Source organism: Nomia melanderi, chromosome 10, assembly GCF_051020985.1.
Source record: "Nomia melanderi isolate GNS246 chromosome 10, iyNomMela1, whole genome shotgun sequence".
Lineage (NCBI taxonomy): Eukaryota > Metazoa > Arthropoda > Insecta > Hymenoptera > Halictidae > Nomia > Nomia melanderi.
In genome coordinates, this window is record NC_135008.1 from 9,191,350 (window position 1) to 9,209,692 (window position 18,343).

The 18,343-nt window shown below is 40.6% G+C and overlaps 1 protein-coding gene across 6 annotated transcripts in view; it reads right to left on the bottom strand.

Annotated features, from left to right (window-relative positions):
• Positions 1-18,343, bottom strand: part of Fhos (Formin homology 2 domain containing) — a 231,842-nt gene that overhangs the window by 2,906 nt on the left and 210,593 nt on the right. For 5 of the 6 annotated variants that reach the window (XM_031983115.2, XM_076371721.1, XM_076371720.1 and 2 more), the window contains one exon: positions 16,008-16,175. In XM_031983115.2, the coding sequence (XP_031838975.1) occupies positions 16,008-16,175 (168 nt within the window). Of the gene's footprint in view, positions 1-10,395; positions 10,483-16,007; positions 16,176-18,343 lie in introns of all 6 variants that reach the window. The other variant, XM_031983118.2, reaches the window with a different exon arrangement.

Sequence of the window (18,343 nt, forward strand, 5' to 3'; positions counted from 1 at the left end):
AAACGGTGTTAAACGTTGAATGCAGGCAGCGAATGAACTTCCCGAGCAGATCGTACGCAGAGGAGTCTGAAAGCTCGCAACGTTGAAACGCGAAGCTTGATGGTAGAATGCTTCGCTGGAAATTGGCCGATGAACTGTTCATCGGATTTCCGGAGCGTTCAAAATTCTCTAAACACGATAGTGCTCGGTGGTTGTCTCGAAGAAAACAAAGCAACGAACACGCCGCTCGGAAACAGGCATTCCCGAGCAGGCTCGCATGCGATCGAAACGGAAAGAATGCGAAACAATGCGATGTAATTACTGTTACGGTGTCCCGGACGACTATATTTCGTTCGAGATCCGATCTGGTTTGCTCCAGGTCAAGATACATTGTCTATCAGATACAGACTTAAAGCGGACGGAAACAGCGGTTAGTAATTAACAAGGATCCGCGTGCATCTGGTCGCAATGCGAGCGCGACACGAAGATCGATAGAAGGTGTCGCGCGGCGACGGTCGCACCTGTAATTTAATACTCGTCCCGGCTGCATTATACGCGGGAAACATGCACCGACTATCATTTTAAATAACTCCGTGAATCATGGCGAATTTCTTTCGTCGAGTCTACTTACTTGGTCACGCGACTCTATTTTTCATGCAGGTCGCATCTAGATGCGGACTATCACGGATAAAATGCGTGAAAAATTGGAACGAACACTGCATGGTCATTCGTTTTGTATAATTCTGAGTAATGAGCTGTTTATCTTGAAACTAGCCTAAGTCCATTTTTTAAAACAATCACGTTAATCGTTGCAACAGTTTAACTAACCTTACGTAGTTTTACGTAACCCTTTTATTCTTTAATGGATGTTCTATCTTTTTCAAGCGGACTTAAGTCAGTTTCAGTCAGGTTCAGTTACTGTTGATACTTGGTAGTAGAAAATAATTGGATCTTGAACTTGGTGAATTACTTGGACATGGCTTTTTTTCTAAAAACATGTCGTCACGACATTTCGTGGTAAAATAAAAAAGTTGGGTGTTAAACTTGGAACGAATGTATTCTCTATGAATTTTATTAACTAGATGGTATGTTACTGTGTTAGTTTTTCATTAAATAACATTTTTTAAACCATGGAAAAGGGATTTGTTCGTTTTTTTGATTGGATACAACTACATTTTCGAACGATTTGGAGAGGTCGGAATGTTCGATCACGCGGGAATCGATTCACCGCGTTAGTGCGAACAGCGTTTGCTATTAACACTGCGCGCGACATAATAAATGGCTGTCCTCGCGCTCGTAATTATGAATAGTGGTAAATGGATTTGGAAAATTATCGCGTCTGGATCACAGGGTTTCCGTGGACAAAGCTGATGATGATTATTATCGAAATATTGTTTCGCAGATCCAAGGATATTGCACGACTCATCGATCTTATTGTTCTTCGAAATTTGAACAATATATTACAATCTTTCCATCCGAATGATTGCACTAAATTTGATTTTCGTGTAATCGTGTAATTCGAATATTCAAAAATAAATTCAACAGCGATCACGCGTCATTTAAATATTTGATGTACCGTTAAAGTGAAAAATACACGAGAGAAGCGAATCAAATTCGATCTTCGTTCTTCAACGTTCGTTCCCTCGACTTTTCCAAAATTAAAACATGAATTCACTGTTTGCGGGATTCAATTCAATCGCAATTTGATTCGATTTCGTCGATAGAATCTAATTTCTCGCACTCCGTTTAATTTACTGCAAACCGTTGTGAATTTACTTCAGCCCCTGGCGTCCATTTTCACAGTTGATAAGCGTCGTAAAAGTTGAACAAACTATACCGTGTGTTTCGCTTAAAGTTGAACGCCTACGCATCTCCTTCACCCTTAATGCTACCAAAAATATTTCGAACACAATGTAAATAGTGCCAATACCTACATATATTCCGAATCAAAAGCAAATTAATTAATACAGCTCGTTAAACAATCGGTGTTCAATAAACTCCCTTTTTTCGTTATCAAAAATCAACAATACTGAAAATATTAAGAATACTGCATCAACAAAGTTTTATACGCGTTTTCCCGCGTACGTTTCCTATATCATTAATATTGATTCCAACTGAATTCAAAACATTGCGACGAACTATTCCAAAAGATACGTAGCTAAATATCTGTCCAAAGGCTTGTTTGTCGTTGATTTCGTGAAATCTAAAAGATAACAGAAAAATACGACAAAATTAAAGAGATTTTAGAACGAGAACAAAGATTAATAGCGAAAAAGTTAAGTTAACGAGTCTTGTTCGTCGTCGATTTCGTCCGCGAAACGCGAACGGACAAAATCCATAAATCCGTTCCTCGAGAAATAACGGAGGAGCCGACGAAATAAAAGGACCGAAACGATCGGGCAGCGTCGCGTCGCGTCGCGTCGCGTCGCTGAATCCGGATAAGCTATCGGTCCGGGTGGCGACCGCGATCGAATTATTAAAATCGAATTTATCCAAGGCTGTTACCGAGCAGGAAGCGGCGAGCGCATATTGTCTCCCGATAATTAGGGTTTCATTATCTGCCGTGAACACGGAATCGATACCGCCGGCGCGCACCACTAAGAACGTGTCCCGGCACCGGCCGCCCACGGATACCAGGTAAATTCTGGCCGTTGCATCGCGCTGCATTGCTATCGGCAATTTAATTGATACTTTTTTTCTTCCTCTCACCGTGGATCCTTGTGACGAGCAAATATCTTTTTTATGTTACAAACTGTTGGACATAAAAGGTCCGTTGATAAACAGAAAATGAAACTCTGACAATCGATGGCGTGAGGTCTCATTATTATCATTGTTACTGATTATTAATATTCCCGTTCGCGTTAATATTGTTCCTGTTATTTTTATTATTACTAGTATACTAGTACATCATCGTTATCATTGTTATTCTTGTTAATATTATTGCTATTGTTTTCGTTGTTATTATTATTATTATTATTATTATTATTATTGTTGTTGTTGTTGTCGTCGTCGTCGTCGTCATTAGTATATAATACATCAAATTACTATCACATCACATTACGACTCGCGTATTCCCTCATTTGTCTACTCGCAATGTTCATAAATCATCGAAACGTTAAGCTTCCACCACGAACGAAAGAATGATAATTATATCCTAAGGTCGGTCCAACATCCGTTATCGAGCAGCCGATGAAAAACGCGTCCGCGCGACGGACACCGATAAATATTCAAGAGCGTTCCGCGTCGCATCGACTCGGGGGTTCATTCTTTTCGTTGGACGTGACTCCCCGCGACTGATCGAATCGGCCGATTTTACCGGACCGTTGACTTCCAATTTAATGTAACACGGGCAAATCGCACGCGTTTCGGCTGTCTGGCAAACAGTAGACGTCCCGAGCCGACCGAGCCCGGTTTATTTGCCGTGACGCGCACCGATCGTCCACGACGACCCTCCGTGATCACGTTATTAACACTAAAGCTACCAGACGGGTCAAACCGACCCATTCCTGATGTCTTCTTGCCGCAATTATTAACCGTTAATGACCGAGAGACACAAATACGGAGACACGAAAAGAATTTAGTTTTCATTTCATTTATATATCATCGCTATAGTTTTCTTTATCAAATATTGCAACTTATTACATCATTGGTTTATTGATTAGGCACTGACAACAAATATTTACCGTAATACAACGTCTTATGGGCGAGTATTACAAAAAAAGCTCTCGGCCGTTAAGGGTTAAGATGATAATAGATGTTTCTCTGAGAAATGATCAATGAAATTGATTTGCCGATACGCAAACTGAATTGTAAATCAACCGAAGTCTCCATAGATGCACTCTTGGAGTTCCTATAGAGAAATTTCATAAAGTCAATTTAACTGCCCGGTAGTTTTAGTGTTAACCCATTCGCATCATGTTTAACCATTTCGTCCCGAGTGGTACACATATGTACCACGGATATCTTAAATTACCGGAAAACTAGAAAACGCCTTGAAGATAAAGGAAATCAATTATCAATACTTATCTTATTTATTTCACTGAAAAGCTTCAATTTCATTTCTTTGATTTAGGGGAAAAATACATATTCAGGGACAAAGGAGTTAAATACCCTCGCAAGTGTCAGTGTAATCTGATTTAAATAGCCTAGTAGTGGGGCAACGTAGTTAACAGCCTCATGAAATTTTTAAACAATCGTGTAAGATCAACTGTAAACGTTTTTATACAATTATATGATTGATTATGTATGACTTATATACGATAGTATGATTTATTGGGTCATCCCATGAATAATGCAGGTTTTTTTATGTTTCTTCTGTCTTAGAGAATTAAGATAAATGCAACATTTTTAATTTAAAATACGTTCTCCTTCATTATTTATAGATTAACTATCTATATATTGTAATAAGATTAAACAATGTTTTGTTTGCCTTAATTTTTTAGTACAGAAGGAATACCAATAAACGGCATTATTTATGGGATCGCTCAATACATAGCGAAAAAACTTGACGCGAGTAGAACTCGTTATACGATGCGATTGGGTTAACGAGAAATCCCGCCGTCCGTCTCGGTGTTTATCGCGTCTACGGGTTTCCTATACGAAAGTCAACGGGCTCGAGTTGTGCCGGTACCATTCCGGTCGGCAAGGATCCGCCGACGACCGATTAATTTCCATTAACCGACGATAACGTTGATCGATGGCGGACCCCCGTCGATAATCTTGTGATAATTCGTTTTAAAATGATACGTTGTCGGTGGCGGTTGATGCTTGCGAATTCTGGACGAGCGAAACAACTAACAGTCATTAATCGGGAATAATATTGATCGATAGCAGGTCTGCGTCGATGTACGATTCTTTGATCATTTATTTTCGAGTGATTAATTGATCGCGGATCATTACGTACCCATGGCATTCATAAAATTGGTAAATATCAGAAGATATTTCGTTAATGAAGTCTGTTGACGGTGAATCGATTAGGATATTTTATTTATTTGTTTGTTTATTGATTGAGTGATTGATTGATTTATTTGTTTCGTTAAATTTATCTTAAAATGGGCATATTAATGGATAACGTCTGATTAGTGATCGTGATATCTTGCCAACGATCATTCTCGAACTGGAACCGGGGAATTACTCAAAAAGTGATTAACATCGATTGCTTCCTGCTTCTCGGCTGTTCCGTAATTATAATGGCGAACATTCCGATGTAAATAAAGAGGGTACTGTTCGCCGATTCGTTCGTGCACCTTCCTGCCAGTTTCTTTTGCGGAAGTTCCACGTTTTAATTGTACACGGCGTACCGTGCAACTCGATCACCTTGCGAATTCCGTTATCCGTTCAACGATTCGGAGATGTTTTTATTCGTTTGATGAAAGATTGAGCGATGTCTTGTAGTAATTTTCTGTCCACTTTAATTAACGCGAGAAGCGTTCCCGATATTTTTTTAGCGACTCCGAATGAGTTTCAAGTATCAACTATAAAGCAATTTAATCGTTTCATCAAACTGTTATTCCTTAAATACACTTGACTCTCTTGTCTGGTACTAAATTTTCATTTAATTTCATATAATTTATATGCAACTCTTTATCATTATATTATTATATAATTAATTCTATAATTTATTTCAATCGCTGGGAGTCTCGTATAATTAAACATTAAATAAAAATCCAAGCGGACCCCCATAAAATTCTTTTTTCCTTGATACGTTTTGTATCTTCATTTGGGTTGTAAATAATGTAATCTCGTAATTGCAGCCCGTTAATGTCCGTATCGCGGAAACATACGCGCTCCCGTGGCGTATAAAAATCTCCGCACAGTTATAAAATACTGTTTCATTTTATTTTCAACTTGCCCGGACCACACGCGAGGGAAACGGCGTTTAATTTAATTCCAGTTCCCTTGAAATCGATTGAAAAAATGCGAATCTGCGTAAGGTTCCGGGGTCTGGTAACGACCGGTTCAATGCAATGAGCTGGTCACGGTTCGTGGAATCGAGGAATCGTGATTTTGAAAAACGATTAACTACTTAACGATTGCACCTGTGACATACACCGACAAGATGGATCGACGAAGAACAATATTGAAACTTATTCATTTACTTAACAGAACTACCGAGCATTTAATACGATTTATAAGTAATCTGTATTCAAAATTGTTTCTTCATATATTATATTACAGTATCCAAATGAAACTATTTATTTCTTTATATAACTTTGGATATTTGATACTTCTAACATATCAATAATTGAGAAATAAGGAACCTATAATGATTTTAATTGATACTGTAGTTCTAGTATTAGATTTAAGAAGAAACAATTTAGTTTTTTACCGAAAATATATAGTACGTATTTCCGCGTACCTTTTACATAACTTTTACTACAAATCAAGTACTAACAATTTGATGTTGATAATCAAATAAAAATATCTACTAATACAGGCAACCCTTGAATAACACGGTACTTTACACAAAGCCTCGAACAACCTGGTGAAAAATTGCAATTATTAAATTATTAATTCCATAACATGATATTCCAATTACAATTTCTTTTTGGTATAGATCTAGAGTATTGGAAAACACGTCTGAACGTACAATATAAATCGATCTTTGCGAACACCGGATGAATGAAGTGATTCCGCGCGGGCAGGGCTCAGTGCATTATCAATGGGGGAATCACGAAGTTATCTTGTGTAACACGATCCGCGCTACCGTGCATAGATCCACGATATTACCGTAATACGCAGCCCAATACAGGACGCCGATATAGCTGTCGCTACTGCCTCCTAATCATTTCACGAAATAATTCTGCTTGCGCATTACATAACAGCCCGTAAGCACGAACCTAAGAGACTCCGCTACGGACACCGGTGAACCGAGATCGATTGATATTCATGGTGGATCGTGAAACGGAATATTCAATCATTTACAATTCAAACGCGCCCTGTGCGGAAGCTGAATGTCCCAAAATTAAATGATCTCGGGAATACCATTGGTAGCCACTAGTTATTCCGGTGTTACTCGATCAAAGAAAACGATCGATCTCAACACATTGACCGCTACGTTGCCCATATGCAACAGAATTTCCTGCACCTAAAATTAATCTGTTCGGTGATGCGTAATGAACAAAATTTGATTGCATCGGCGAGATGCGAGAAGGTTGAGAGAACAATCTCTGAGAAACCTTAAATTCTCAGTTTATTAAAATTTGACTGTACAGTAATTCATGAGCAATTCGTTATTTCATTGAATATTACGTTAACTAGACAACTGAACAATGCAAACGTCGTAAAAATAATGAAAATAATGGTACTCATCAGGGTACAAACGGATTCAGACAACAGTCAGATTGACAGTGAACAATTTCAATTCCTCCAACACCATCCTATTCTTCTAAATTCCATTTCAATGCCACATTAAAGCCCAGCGATCGCTAGATCTCGCGATATAGAAAACTCGAGCAGTTACGAGAATAAGAAAATTACTGAAAGGAAGAAAGCGATCCAGGAATTCGGACGCAAAGGATTCGTCGTCCGTCGTCGAAGGATATAGACGGGGACCAGACAGCGGGATGGTCGTCGGAACGAGGCTGACTATCATCGATCGTTTATTTGGTAAATCATTCCAAGGCGTGGCCCATCAATTATTTCGTCGACGAAATAGCGCCTCTGCCACGGATCGATGCGGGGGAGGACAGGACGGCGGATACGTCGGCGAAATGGAAGCGCCTAAGTGAGTCACCGATAGACGTTACGTAACTCGGGTAAGTAGATCCCGGGGCTCTCTCCTCTGAGTTCGGGGATGCGCCTATAAATTCTTGACTGGCTTGTCTCCCGGCTGAAATTCATTGAAATTTTCCTAGGCGCCCCTATAAATTCATGGCAATTTGTAATCCGCCGCGGGACGAACGGTCGCCGGGTAAATAATTCCGGAAACGCGTGTCGATGCGGCGCGCCGCGCTTTAACGTCTACTGCGTCTACGACGGTTTCTAATCCCACAAAATTTCATGGATCTTCTTCGTACGATTGCTGATCGCAATGGCAAAACGACATTCGTCTAACATTAGAACTGCCAAGCAGCCAAATCGACTTTTTCACATCCTTCTGTAGGAGCTCTAAATGCATCTATTGAGATTTCGATCGACATTCAGTTTGTGTATTATTAAATCAATTTCTTCGATAGTTTCTCTGAAAAGCGTATGTAGAAATAATGACTAATTGCGAGAGGAATTTGGGAATAGGTCAATTTGACCCAGTTGGTAGTTTCAGTGTTAATCGGTTAGCTGTTACGACCTCTTTGAAAAGTGTACACCTAAAATGTATCGTGAAAAGTAAGTTAGCTGTTTTTAATGAATATACTCGTTATAAGAGAAAACAGCTAACTGTTTAATAACGCGATTCGTGAATTCCTGACACAGGCGCGTCATTTTCGTGTACGTTCTAGTACTGGTTTCTGACGGATCGAAAGTCTGTGAATTTTAATCAATTGAAATTTAATCAACCGCGCCGGTTTAAATGAAATTCGTATTGGTTTCGACTGTGCTGCGAGAAAAATGGTTTTTCGTTAAAGAGTGGATTCATGTATAACGTATTGTGTATGGTTTGATGTGTTCTTTCGTTACGTTTAAATGAAAGAATTATCTAGGTAAATGATAAATGAATAATATTTAATATCCGTCGTTATTGGGTTCGACGTTCACATGGTAATTTATAAAATTTCGAATAGAATTGACGACGTTATACGTGCTTGATAATAACCGGCGCAGTTTCAGATTACTGTGCAAACTGGTCGCGTTTAATAAACCAATCACCGTTGACGCTATAATGATTCCTGCATTGATAACCACGTTTAATGCCTGTTCATACGGGCCTCGATTATTTCTATTATTCAACGGTAACGGTCAATCGTTTCTCGTTTAATGGCACGCTATTAATAACTGTCCATTAAAAATTTAAACACTGGCGAACTATGAAATTCAATTGTCATGTATTATCCCCCTGAAACACGACTATTTTCCATTAACGTATTAATAGCTGCTGACGTACATCCACGTCGTTCTATATTCATGCTAAATTATGTGCATCTTATATGTATCAATTAGACTCGCATTTATTATCAAACTTATTATAAACTTCATCATTAAGTTTTATCAGTATTTATTAATGCACTATTGAATTCTATATTTAAATTCATCCTCGGGTACTAGTTAAAATTCTAATTAAGCATTATTTTTATGGAGACCTATTCGATTGTGTTTTTTAACTACTTCCATGCTTATGAATTATAAATTATTTTCTTCTTATTTCTTCGTTTCCATTCGAACGTCAAAGTGATCAAATTATTTTCCATTATCATTATCCAACGTCCACGAACATGATGCAATCCAGAGATATTTGTTTGATGTTCGTTCCTATTTTAATTCTAGAACTATGGTTCCCCGTCAGAACTGGCAACAGCGAAATAGCGAAATGTTAGACCGTCCCTGCATCAGCCGAAGTTGGCACAAATGTATTCGGTTTCCGCGATTCCTCGCCGAGACGACGGAACTCCCGCAATAGGAGACGTAGGTTATACACAAGAGGCAAACTTTTTACTTAACCTCCGTGTAAGATCGAGCTGAATCAGCTTCTCGACCGAAATCGTAGCGTGATAGGTTTTGGAGAGTATCGAGACCTATCCCCCTAATGCAGATCCGACCACCACGGACTCGAAAATTATCCCTTTAACCTGATTCCCGCTGCGCGCAGCCGTACGTGACGGCGTTCCGAAAGCACCGGAATTTTCGAGCTCTCGGAATTCCTTGAATCCACGAAAATGTCCAAAAAGTGTGCAACGTATCGTCCTCGAATCAAGGGACAGCATGCTGACCGTGTAACGTCAAAAATAACACGATATGATATCATATAAAATATAAAATACAAAAGAAGACACAAAATAATTTGATAAAACACTTCATATATTTTTACACACTCATCACTGCAGAGGCTCAAATATGAGAAACAAAAGATTTACAGCTTAAAACGTGTCAAAACGTTTAACACTTCACGGACAAACAATATTAATATTACAATTAAGGTTTCTTTAGTTTCACTTAGATTTATGTATGTACACATGATCTTTAACCATAGATAATCAATATTTTATTTGACGAACAAATTTTCATTTTTTACGCAGCGAACCTTAAAGTTTCGATTATTGATGCACAATGAAATTCCGATTACTATGGTTGAAATGAGATCCTTCCGCGAAGTGTTAAGTGACAAAAAGAACAGAAACAAGTGTTTGAACAAAGGTGTTAGAAACAACAAACCAAAATGTGTCACAGCAATCACAAAACATGCATTAAATACGGGCAAGACAGTTGCATGAGGTATGAAAAGAAAAATGGAAGAACCTCTGCTTAATCGAAAAACCAGCGAACCTTCATCGCGTCGGTCACGATCGGTAGCCCTTCAGGGTTGGTACCCTTCCGGCGTGGTGTTGTTCTCCCGGGTGCGCGATCGCTTCACTGTCAGACAGAAAAAAGAAGAAGGGAAGAACGCTAGGCCACCCCATTAGCAACCGCCACCGGTTTACAAGTGTCTCGTACATACACACGTAAATACACTATCGGCCGGGTCTGTGAGACCGGATTTCATTAATCGTACAAAGAACATTCTCCTCAACATCTTCAATCCATTTTTCAGAGTAAGTACCCAACATCTGGTGTCTCCCGATTTCATTGAAGCTGCTAAATGAATTTTGTGTGATCACTTTCATCATTGAACACTTTATATTGAAAAATTCTTCACTAGAAATGTACAATATATTCTGATAAGATATAGACGAAACTTTTTGAAACTTAACGATAATTCACGAATTAATTAAGTTTCACAAAGTTTAATATTAAATATCTCTACTTTCCCTGTATCAAATCAAGTGTCAACTGAGAGAAGCTTCTCGAGTGCAACGGGATAATGCTTTGGTTAATACTCATTTCGAGTTTATTTTGCAGCTTCTTATTTACTAATCGCAATCATTTAATAGCTTCTTATGAATCACAATTATCATAACTATAATCCATAACAGTAAAACATATTTACACTATCAACCAATGCAATTTATATCGCTATCGAATATTACATTCCACAAATTCTCTATTCAATTCCAATAGCCATATACTACGTCAACAATTTTTGACCAAAACTGTTTAGCCAGTGCATTCACAGGAAACGAAGCTTCGCTGTTTCGTTAATCTCGGTCCCATATTTTCGATCGGTAGCGTATGCGCATGTGTATGTATCGTAAAGCCATCACCACACCCCTCGCAACGCCACCTTAAACTGGATAATTCGGGACAAAGAGGAGGAAATGATGGGGAAAGGGAAAACGAGGGTAGAACTTTCACCCCTTTTCAGGGGGTGTGAGGCACGCCTCCTGAATTACTCGCGCGCGTGCTAAAACCCGACGGCGACAATCGCGAGATTTCCCTCAACGGCGTTCGATTCCTCGCGTTTCGCCCGATAATCCTGTCTCGCCGCGCGTTCGCCGTTACGTTAGGGTGACCAAACCAGCGCAAATGAAAATCGGAACAGAGAATGAGAAGAATAAAACAGAAGGAAAAAGAGGGGAACACATCCAACCACAAGAGAAGAAGATAGAATTGATTCTGTATATGTTCTCTATATCAGCTTAATTGAATTTCGATTTTTCCCATTGCGCGTTTCCCATTCTGGTGCTGCGCAAGTAATGCGTTTCTGTTTCGAAAGCTTTTCAATAGAGACACCACTGTGTCTCGATATAAAATTCACTAAAAATCCTGCAGCCGAAGTAGCACGATAAAAAATTATTGTATAAAACTACTTTATGTTGTACGCTGCTTATATTTTCCGCTAAAACCGCTGCACGCGATACAATATTCATTGGAAAGAGTTCGCGTTTGAAGCGTCTAGTAGGTTGGAAAATATTCGTCGGACTCGTGTAAAATCAAAAATTCGAACGGGTGGAAAGGAATGGGTCTTTTTAAAAATTGAAGCTTGCGTAGCGCATGTTTCTACGGATTACCACGCGATCGTTGAATTCGTTTCGAGAGGAGGGGAAACGGGAATGGGTGACACGACTCGCTGGAAGGGTCGAATAATAATCGGGGCATTCTGAAAGGAATTAAAACGGTGGATATCTGACGTGGACGCGCGTCGATTCGTTTAGTCTCGCGTCAAACGAGCTTGTCATACGTATGAATATGGCGGTGCAGACACGGTCGATCGCTCTCGACCGGCAGATTACGAATAGATACGGCTTGCTGCGTCAAGGATTACGTCTGCCGGATGGCTGGGCGATACGAGGGAACGAGAAAAAAGGAATTAGTTCGAAGCGGTGTACGCGGACGATGTACGGGTCGCGGGGAGCGACATAATTCTCGAGGATGCGATCGATTCACGCGCAAAGCCGATTCCGATTGAATCTTGCGCCAGTGATTTAAACGGAACGGAAAACTTATCTTCTTACGTGCTTGTTAACTTTTCGAATTAAACGATTACGTATTGTAATCCGTTTCCCCAAGATTTTCTGCAGTGAAACTAATCGGCTACGACTGATGAATTCGTTCGCGAGTCTTTGATTTCTTATGCTCCCGATAAAGAGTTTTAGAGAATCTTTAATGCTCTTAATACTGCGGGATATTTTATATTGATCTTCATCGTTGCTATATTGCTTGAGAACGGCTCGTAAAGAGAATGTTCGATGAACCGATTGTAAGAGAAAATTGGTCCTTTGCAACCGATAACTTGTCAAACTTCTAAAGATTCTATGAAAACAGGAAACGGTATGTTGATCTCTTGTTGTTTAAGTAATTCAATTTTTCATTTGCAATTTTTGAATTTGAATATCAAAGATCGAAGTCGTTACAGTGATACTCTATTGTATAGTAATCATGCGTTCAATTTCTTCGCGTCATGGAAGTTTCATTTCTGAAAATATTCGGAGGGAAGCGCGTCTTAGAAAATTTCCATTCTACGTTCGACTGTTCTCCGCTTTTTTCCTATTTTCCACGCGTTTTCCACGGTTAAATGTCTATCGAAAAGTCGTCGGGCCCGGGAACTCAGTTTTTGTTCCCAAGATCCCGCAAGGGAACGCTTCCGGGCACGAAACGAAAAAAGGTTCTCCGCGGAGCACGAAAATCGGGAGCCTCCGAAAAAAGAAAAGCGCGCGTTCGAAAAATGAATGGCCGCAATATAAAATGCAAATGTGACTCTCGCCGAACCGCGGCAGCTTCTTTCGTGAAAAGGGTCGGTCTAAAAAAAAAAATAGGGACGGAGAAAAAGGAACGAGTACCGCAGATGTTGCCTAAAAGAGTTCTGAAAGCTCCGCGACCTACATGACGCATCGCCCCGGAACTTTGATATTCCCGGGACAATTTATTTATTTTGCGCCCTAGGTCACGTGGAAACTCGAACGTCGATCCGTGAAGTATGTCGCCGTTCGAGTATCGATCTGGCATTCCGATATTGTCACCGCTGAAGCAAAACCCAAACCACGCTCATCGATCTACAATTCTATGAAAGACATCGGTGAACAAAAATGATCAATGAAAAATTCAATACAAAAATTACAAAATAATGTATGTTCTTACAGAACAAAACCTTAGGAACCAAATTTTCAGTACGGATTCCACTGTTGCTGAAATATGTAAACTGTGTTTAGGAAGAAGAAAAGAAAATGAGGGTTCTAGTTACATTGTAAAAGAAACATAGAAAGAATATATTTCTATTCTAGAGATAATTTCGATGAAAAGTATTTCGTTTTATTTCAAAGGTAATTTCGATGAAAAATATTTCTTTAGATTTTGAAGATAATTATGTTAAAAATAATTCTTTAGATTTTGAAGATAACTATGTTAAAAACAATTTTTCTTATTTTGAAGAGAACTTCGTTAATGTTGGAAGAAGCAATACGAAAGATAATCGATAATATTCCGTAGTTTTTCGATCGGATAAATTACAGATTGACAGAATGTATGTACAATTCCGAGAACGAAAGGAGAGACAAAGGAAGAATGGTGCAGATAAGGTGCTCGAGAAAAGTCGAAGAGACGATCGAAGGCCAGTACGCGGTGCGCGTCGACCTCGATCACTGGCGTTCAGAATTTTGGCTCCGAACTTCCGCGCATCGACCGCCGGCGTCACGAGCCTCTATTTATGGACCGAGTGTTTCGAACGACAACGCGAATTTACTCGAGGACTCCATTTGCAGGCGCATGAAATATTTCGTAGTTAAAGTGCGACGGACCGATATACAATGGAAACGCTGAAATACTGAGAAATCTATTTCGCACGCGCGTCATTTATATTCAAACAAACAGCACGACTTTGGTAAAATCGAATTAAAATAAACGTTCAATTGTTATATTAAACGGAACAAAATATCCCCTACAAACACTGATTTCTTAATCACTTAACAACCCTGCCATACACGTTGTACGAATCAAATTTTTAACAATCAAATACAACAAACAATTAATTCAATTATTCATTCATTATATTGCAATATTGTATTCCAGATAACGAATTACTCTTGCTATTTTAAAATATGATCTTACCGAAAGAATACTTTAAGTAGAATGAGACCGCTTTAGTCAGACCAGATAGCAAGTGGAATATCCACATCATAATCAGACGTCCAATTGTTCGAAAAATGTTTTAACAAATAAAAAAATCTGCAGGAATGATGAACATTCATTTTCTTCGTCACGATTAAGAAATTAATGTTTCATATTCGAATCCCCGAGCGTGTGAAAAATGTATTACCGAACGAGTTTCCTTCTACGCGAATCGGATTTCAAGCAACTTTACAGAACTAATGATTCTCCGAGAAATCAGTCGGAATTGAACGACGCGACGCGAGCTCCCCAGGGCCGAAGCCTTAATTCTTAAATGAATTTTAACGCAAACCTGAAATCCCTCGGCTTTCTCGATACGTTTGCGCGAGCTAACGCTCCGGAAGATAAATCAGCAAAACGACCGAAAGAAAATCGCCGATAATTACACGCTATCAAATCGTTGCCGACGTACAAACACGATGGGGTGGAGGCCAGCCTTAATAGGGAGATTTTCCCCCAAGGATACAAATGAAAATGCGTAAGCATTTGCATCCCGAGGGCTACAGTACCGTTCGCCGAGATGTTTTTAAATTAATTTTAATGCGGTCTTAAGTCCGCGGTTCCTGCCGCCGGCAATAGAGGGTGTCATCCCCCGGAGCTCCGGTAATGAAATCTTAAAAGATTAATCACTTGCTACGACGAAAGAAAATGTTTTCCATTTTTGCTATGAAAATAACGCGACATTTAGAAAAATGCAAACCGTTGCATTTTTATCTTGCATTTTGAAACTGTGAAATTCCCTGAATTGGTATTGCAATGTAATCTAACTGTAAGTGCTATAAATAGAATACGCAGTGCAAATCACGCACGCGAATAATATGATTATTCATATAAACTGCAGTAGAGTGACTTTAAATATCAACTAATGTGATCAAAATCTTCTCTTAATTACGTAATCCATTTCAATTTACCTCGTACGAGATCCATTACTGTGTAACATTATAAAATCATCTAAACAATTTTCTTACAAATAAATGCACATACCATTCACTTCGAAGATCATGCACCTTGAAAAGGTACATCAATAATTCTAAAAAGAATTTAGATAATAATGAGTCCTAAAGTAAAAAGCGAGGCGAAATATAAATCTACATTGAAACAATACAATATTACCAAAGAAATCTACTGCAAAGATCTATCAAGCCAGAATCGATTCAACGATGCACTGTTTCACAGTGAATATCGAGCTGGCGGTCCACGAGTGGTCGATAATTCGCGAGGGTGCTCGGTACCGGGCTTAACGATGTTTCGAGTGAGTTCGGTCCATAAATATGTCGCCGGAAGATAGTAGAAGTCCGCTGTTACCGGGTTCGATCGCGTGATCGGTTTTCCACGGAGGCGGGTCGATCAACGCGGAAGACGGGTGGCCAAGTGCAGGGTGCGGGGATCACACTTACAAGACTTACGATCGGCGTGTCTGGTCCTCTTGCGCTCCCTGGGCGTTGTTCTCGTCGCCGGCGTCTTCGTCGCAGTCTTCACTAACGATTCCAACAGCTCGTCGTCGCCGTCTGTCAGGTTACCGTTGGTATTCTCATCGCGGAGCAGCGGGCCCAAGGAGGTGCGTCCTGAAACAGGAATGTCAGGCGCGTTCAATACAGCTGATATTAAACCAGACCACTCTGACAATACATAGAATGTTTGTTAGCCAATGCCAAATAAATTTTGCTAGCTTCCAAGGGGAAAATAAAGACAGGATATAAATGTTATAACGTGTTCGTTTGTTGGTAAGAATAGTTATAAATGTTTGATAAGCAGAAAACAAACAATACCAAGGACAAGAAGTTAATTCATATTCTAGTGTTGCGACTGTACTTGTTATACTTGTAATTGGTGGAGACTGTGATTGCAACGGTACTTTTATCAATTACGAATAGGTGACGGTACTAGTTGTAGGGAAGACAGGAATTATTATTGCGACAATAAGTATCATTTCTTCTGAATTCACCAAGAAATGAATGTTTAAAAAGTTTCTTCCTCGCGTAAAGTCATCGCCACCAATTTCTTCGTTTGCCGCCCCCGAGACAAAGGAGCGAACAATGAAAATTCTCGAAGGACAGACGCCGGGGATTACTCGTAGCAGCATTGTTTACGAAATATTCGTTTCATCTGGAGCAATTCCCAAGGCGTATAATTCGTCTTTTCGAAGGTAGCCGGCAGAAGGGTCTGCCGCGCGCACGCGCGAGCCCATTCTTCTTCCGCGGCGGCTCTTGGGCTAACTCCTCGCGGAACAGTCTCTTCCTCGTTCCCCGGTCCGCAGGGTAGAAACTTCGAAACCGTCAAAAGCACGGGGAGCTTCTTTGAGAGCTTCTTTGAAACTCGCCTGAAAGAAGCTTCCATCGGCGGTCTCACTGGCTGTGTAAATCCGATACGGACACGTACTGGCAGGGCGAAACGGCAGTCGGGGGATGGGGAAAGGGTCGAAGGCACGGGGGCGGGCAAGAAAAGAAGAACGGACTCGGAATTTCCATGAACAGGGAGAAAGAAAAGGCGAAGTTTCCCAGCGCGGTCAACCTAGTTAACACCGAATCGTCGCGGCGAGCTTTCCGAACCGCGGCGTCGTTCGCGGGTTCGGGGACGTTAAACGACTCCAATTTTATTCCTCGCGGTCGACTCCGCTGGAACCGCTTGATGCCCGACGCGTTTGAAATACCGAGCGATCGCATGAATGTGTAAATTGAGTTCGCGTATTCATGGAAGTTCGTCCGTCACCTTGACGAGATTCCAGATTCCATCGATCTCGCGCGCCGGAAAAAAAGGAGCCGCGCGCCACCCTGCTACGGACAGAGTCATAAGATTTACGGAAAACTATTAGCGCTGTAATTGCCGAATAATCGAATTCAAATTTTTACATTTTCTTGTCGAAACCGTGAGGGTGCGTGTGTCGTGATTTCAATTGACTTGTGATTCAACGTTAGCACTCGCAAGAGTTACGGGGAATTATTGGTGTTAGAACTATCTAATAGTCTAATTAACGTTTTCTATTTTTCTACTTCTATACCGGTATATATTTTTAATAAACTCAATGCTAGCCGCAGCCGAAACCCCGTATCACGAGACAAAGAGTTAATTTCCAAAAGACGACACGCCAAACACGGGGAAGCTCGAAACACTATTAAACCGTACTTACATTTCGATATAATCATAATCGAGCGAAACTCGCCGTTTATCCCCAATAAAACAATCCACTTCAGGAAGGAACGAAAACTCTCGATAAAAGCGGGTGGCGATAGTACGGGCCGGCCGGAAAGCTTTTAAAAATACAGTCTCGGTCCGCTTCACGTGGACCGAAATAAAAAGTTCGCCGGAGTCACGTCCCCGCGAATTAAAATCCCGCCACTTTATTCCAGCCCTATCCCCCCGCTTCGTCGGTAATATTTGCCGAACCGTCCGCCGTTTCATTAAAACGTTCTAAATCCTTCGGACTGGTTCTGAGCGGGGCGCGTACAAAAATCCCGCTCGTTCCCTGCAGGAGAAGGAGAGAACCGATCCGAAACCCCCTCCTCGCGTCTCTCCGGTCTCGTTTCAGCTTCAGAGGGTGGGGGAGCAATCTCGACACGAATACAGCCACCCTTAACCGTGTCCCACGGATATGAATGCAATAACGGACCGGAAGAATCCCGGATCCCGTTGAATCCGCCGCGACAAATCGTGATCCCGGCAGACTCCGAGGATTCGTGCGTCTTCAGGTGTTCCCGGGCCCGACGGACAAAGGGGACGTACGGGTCGTCTGTGT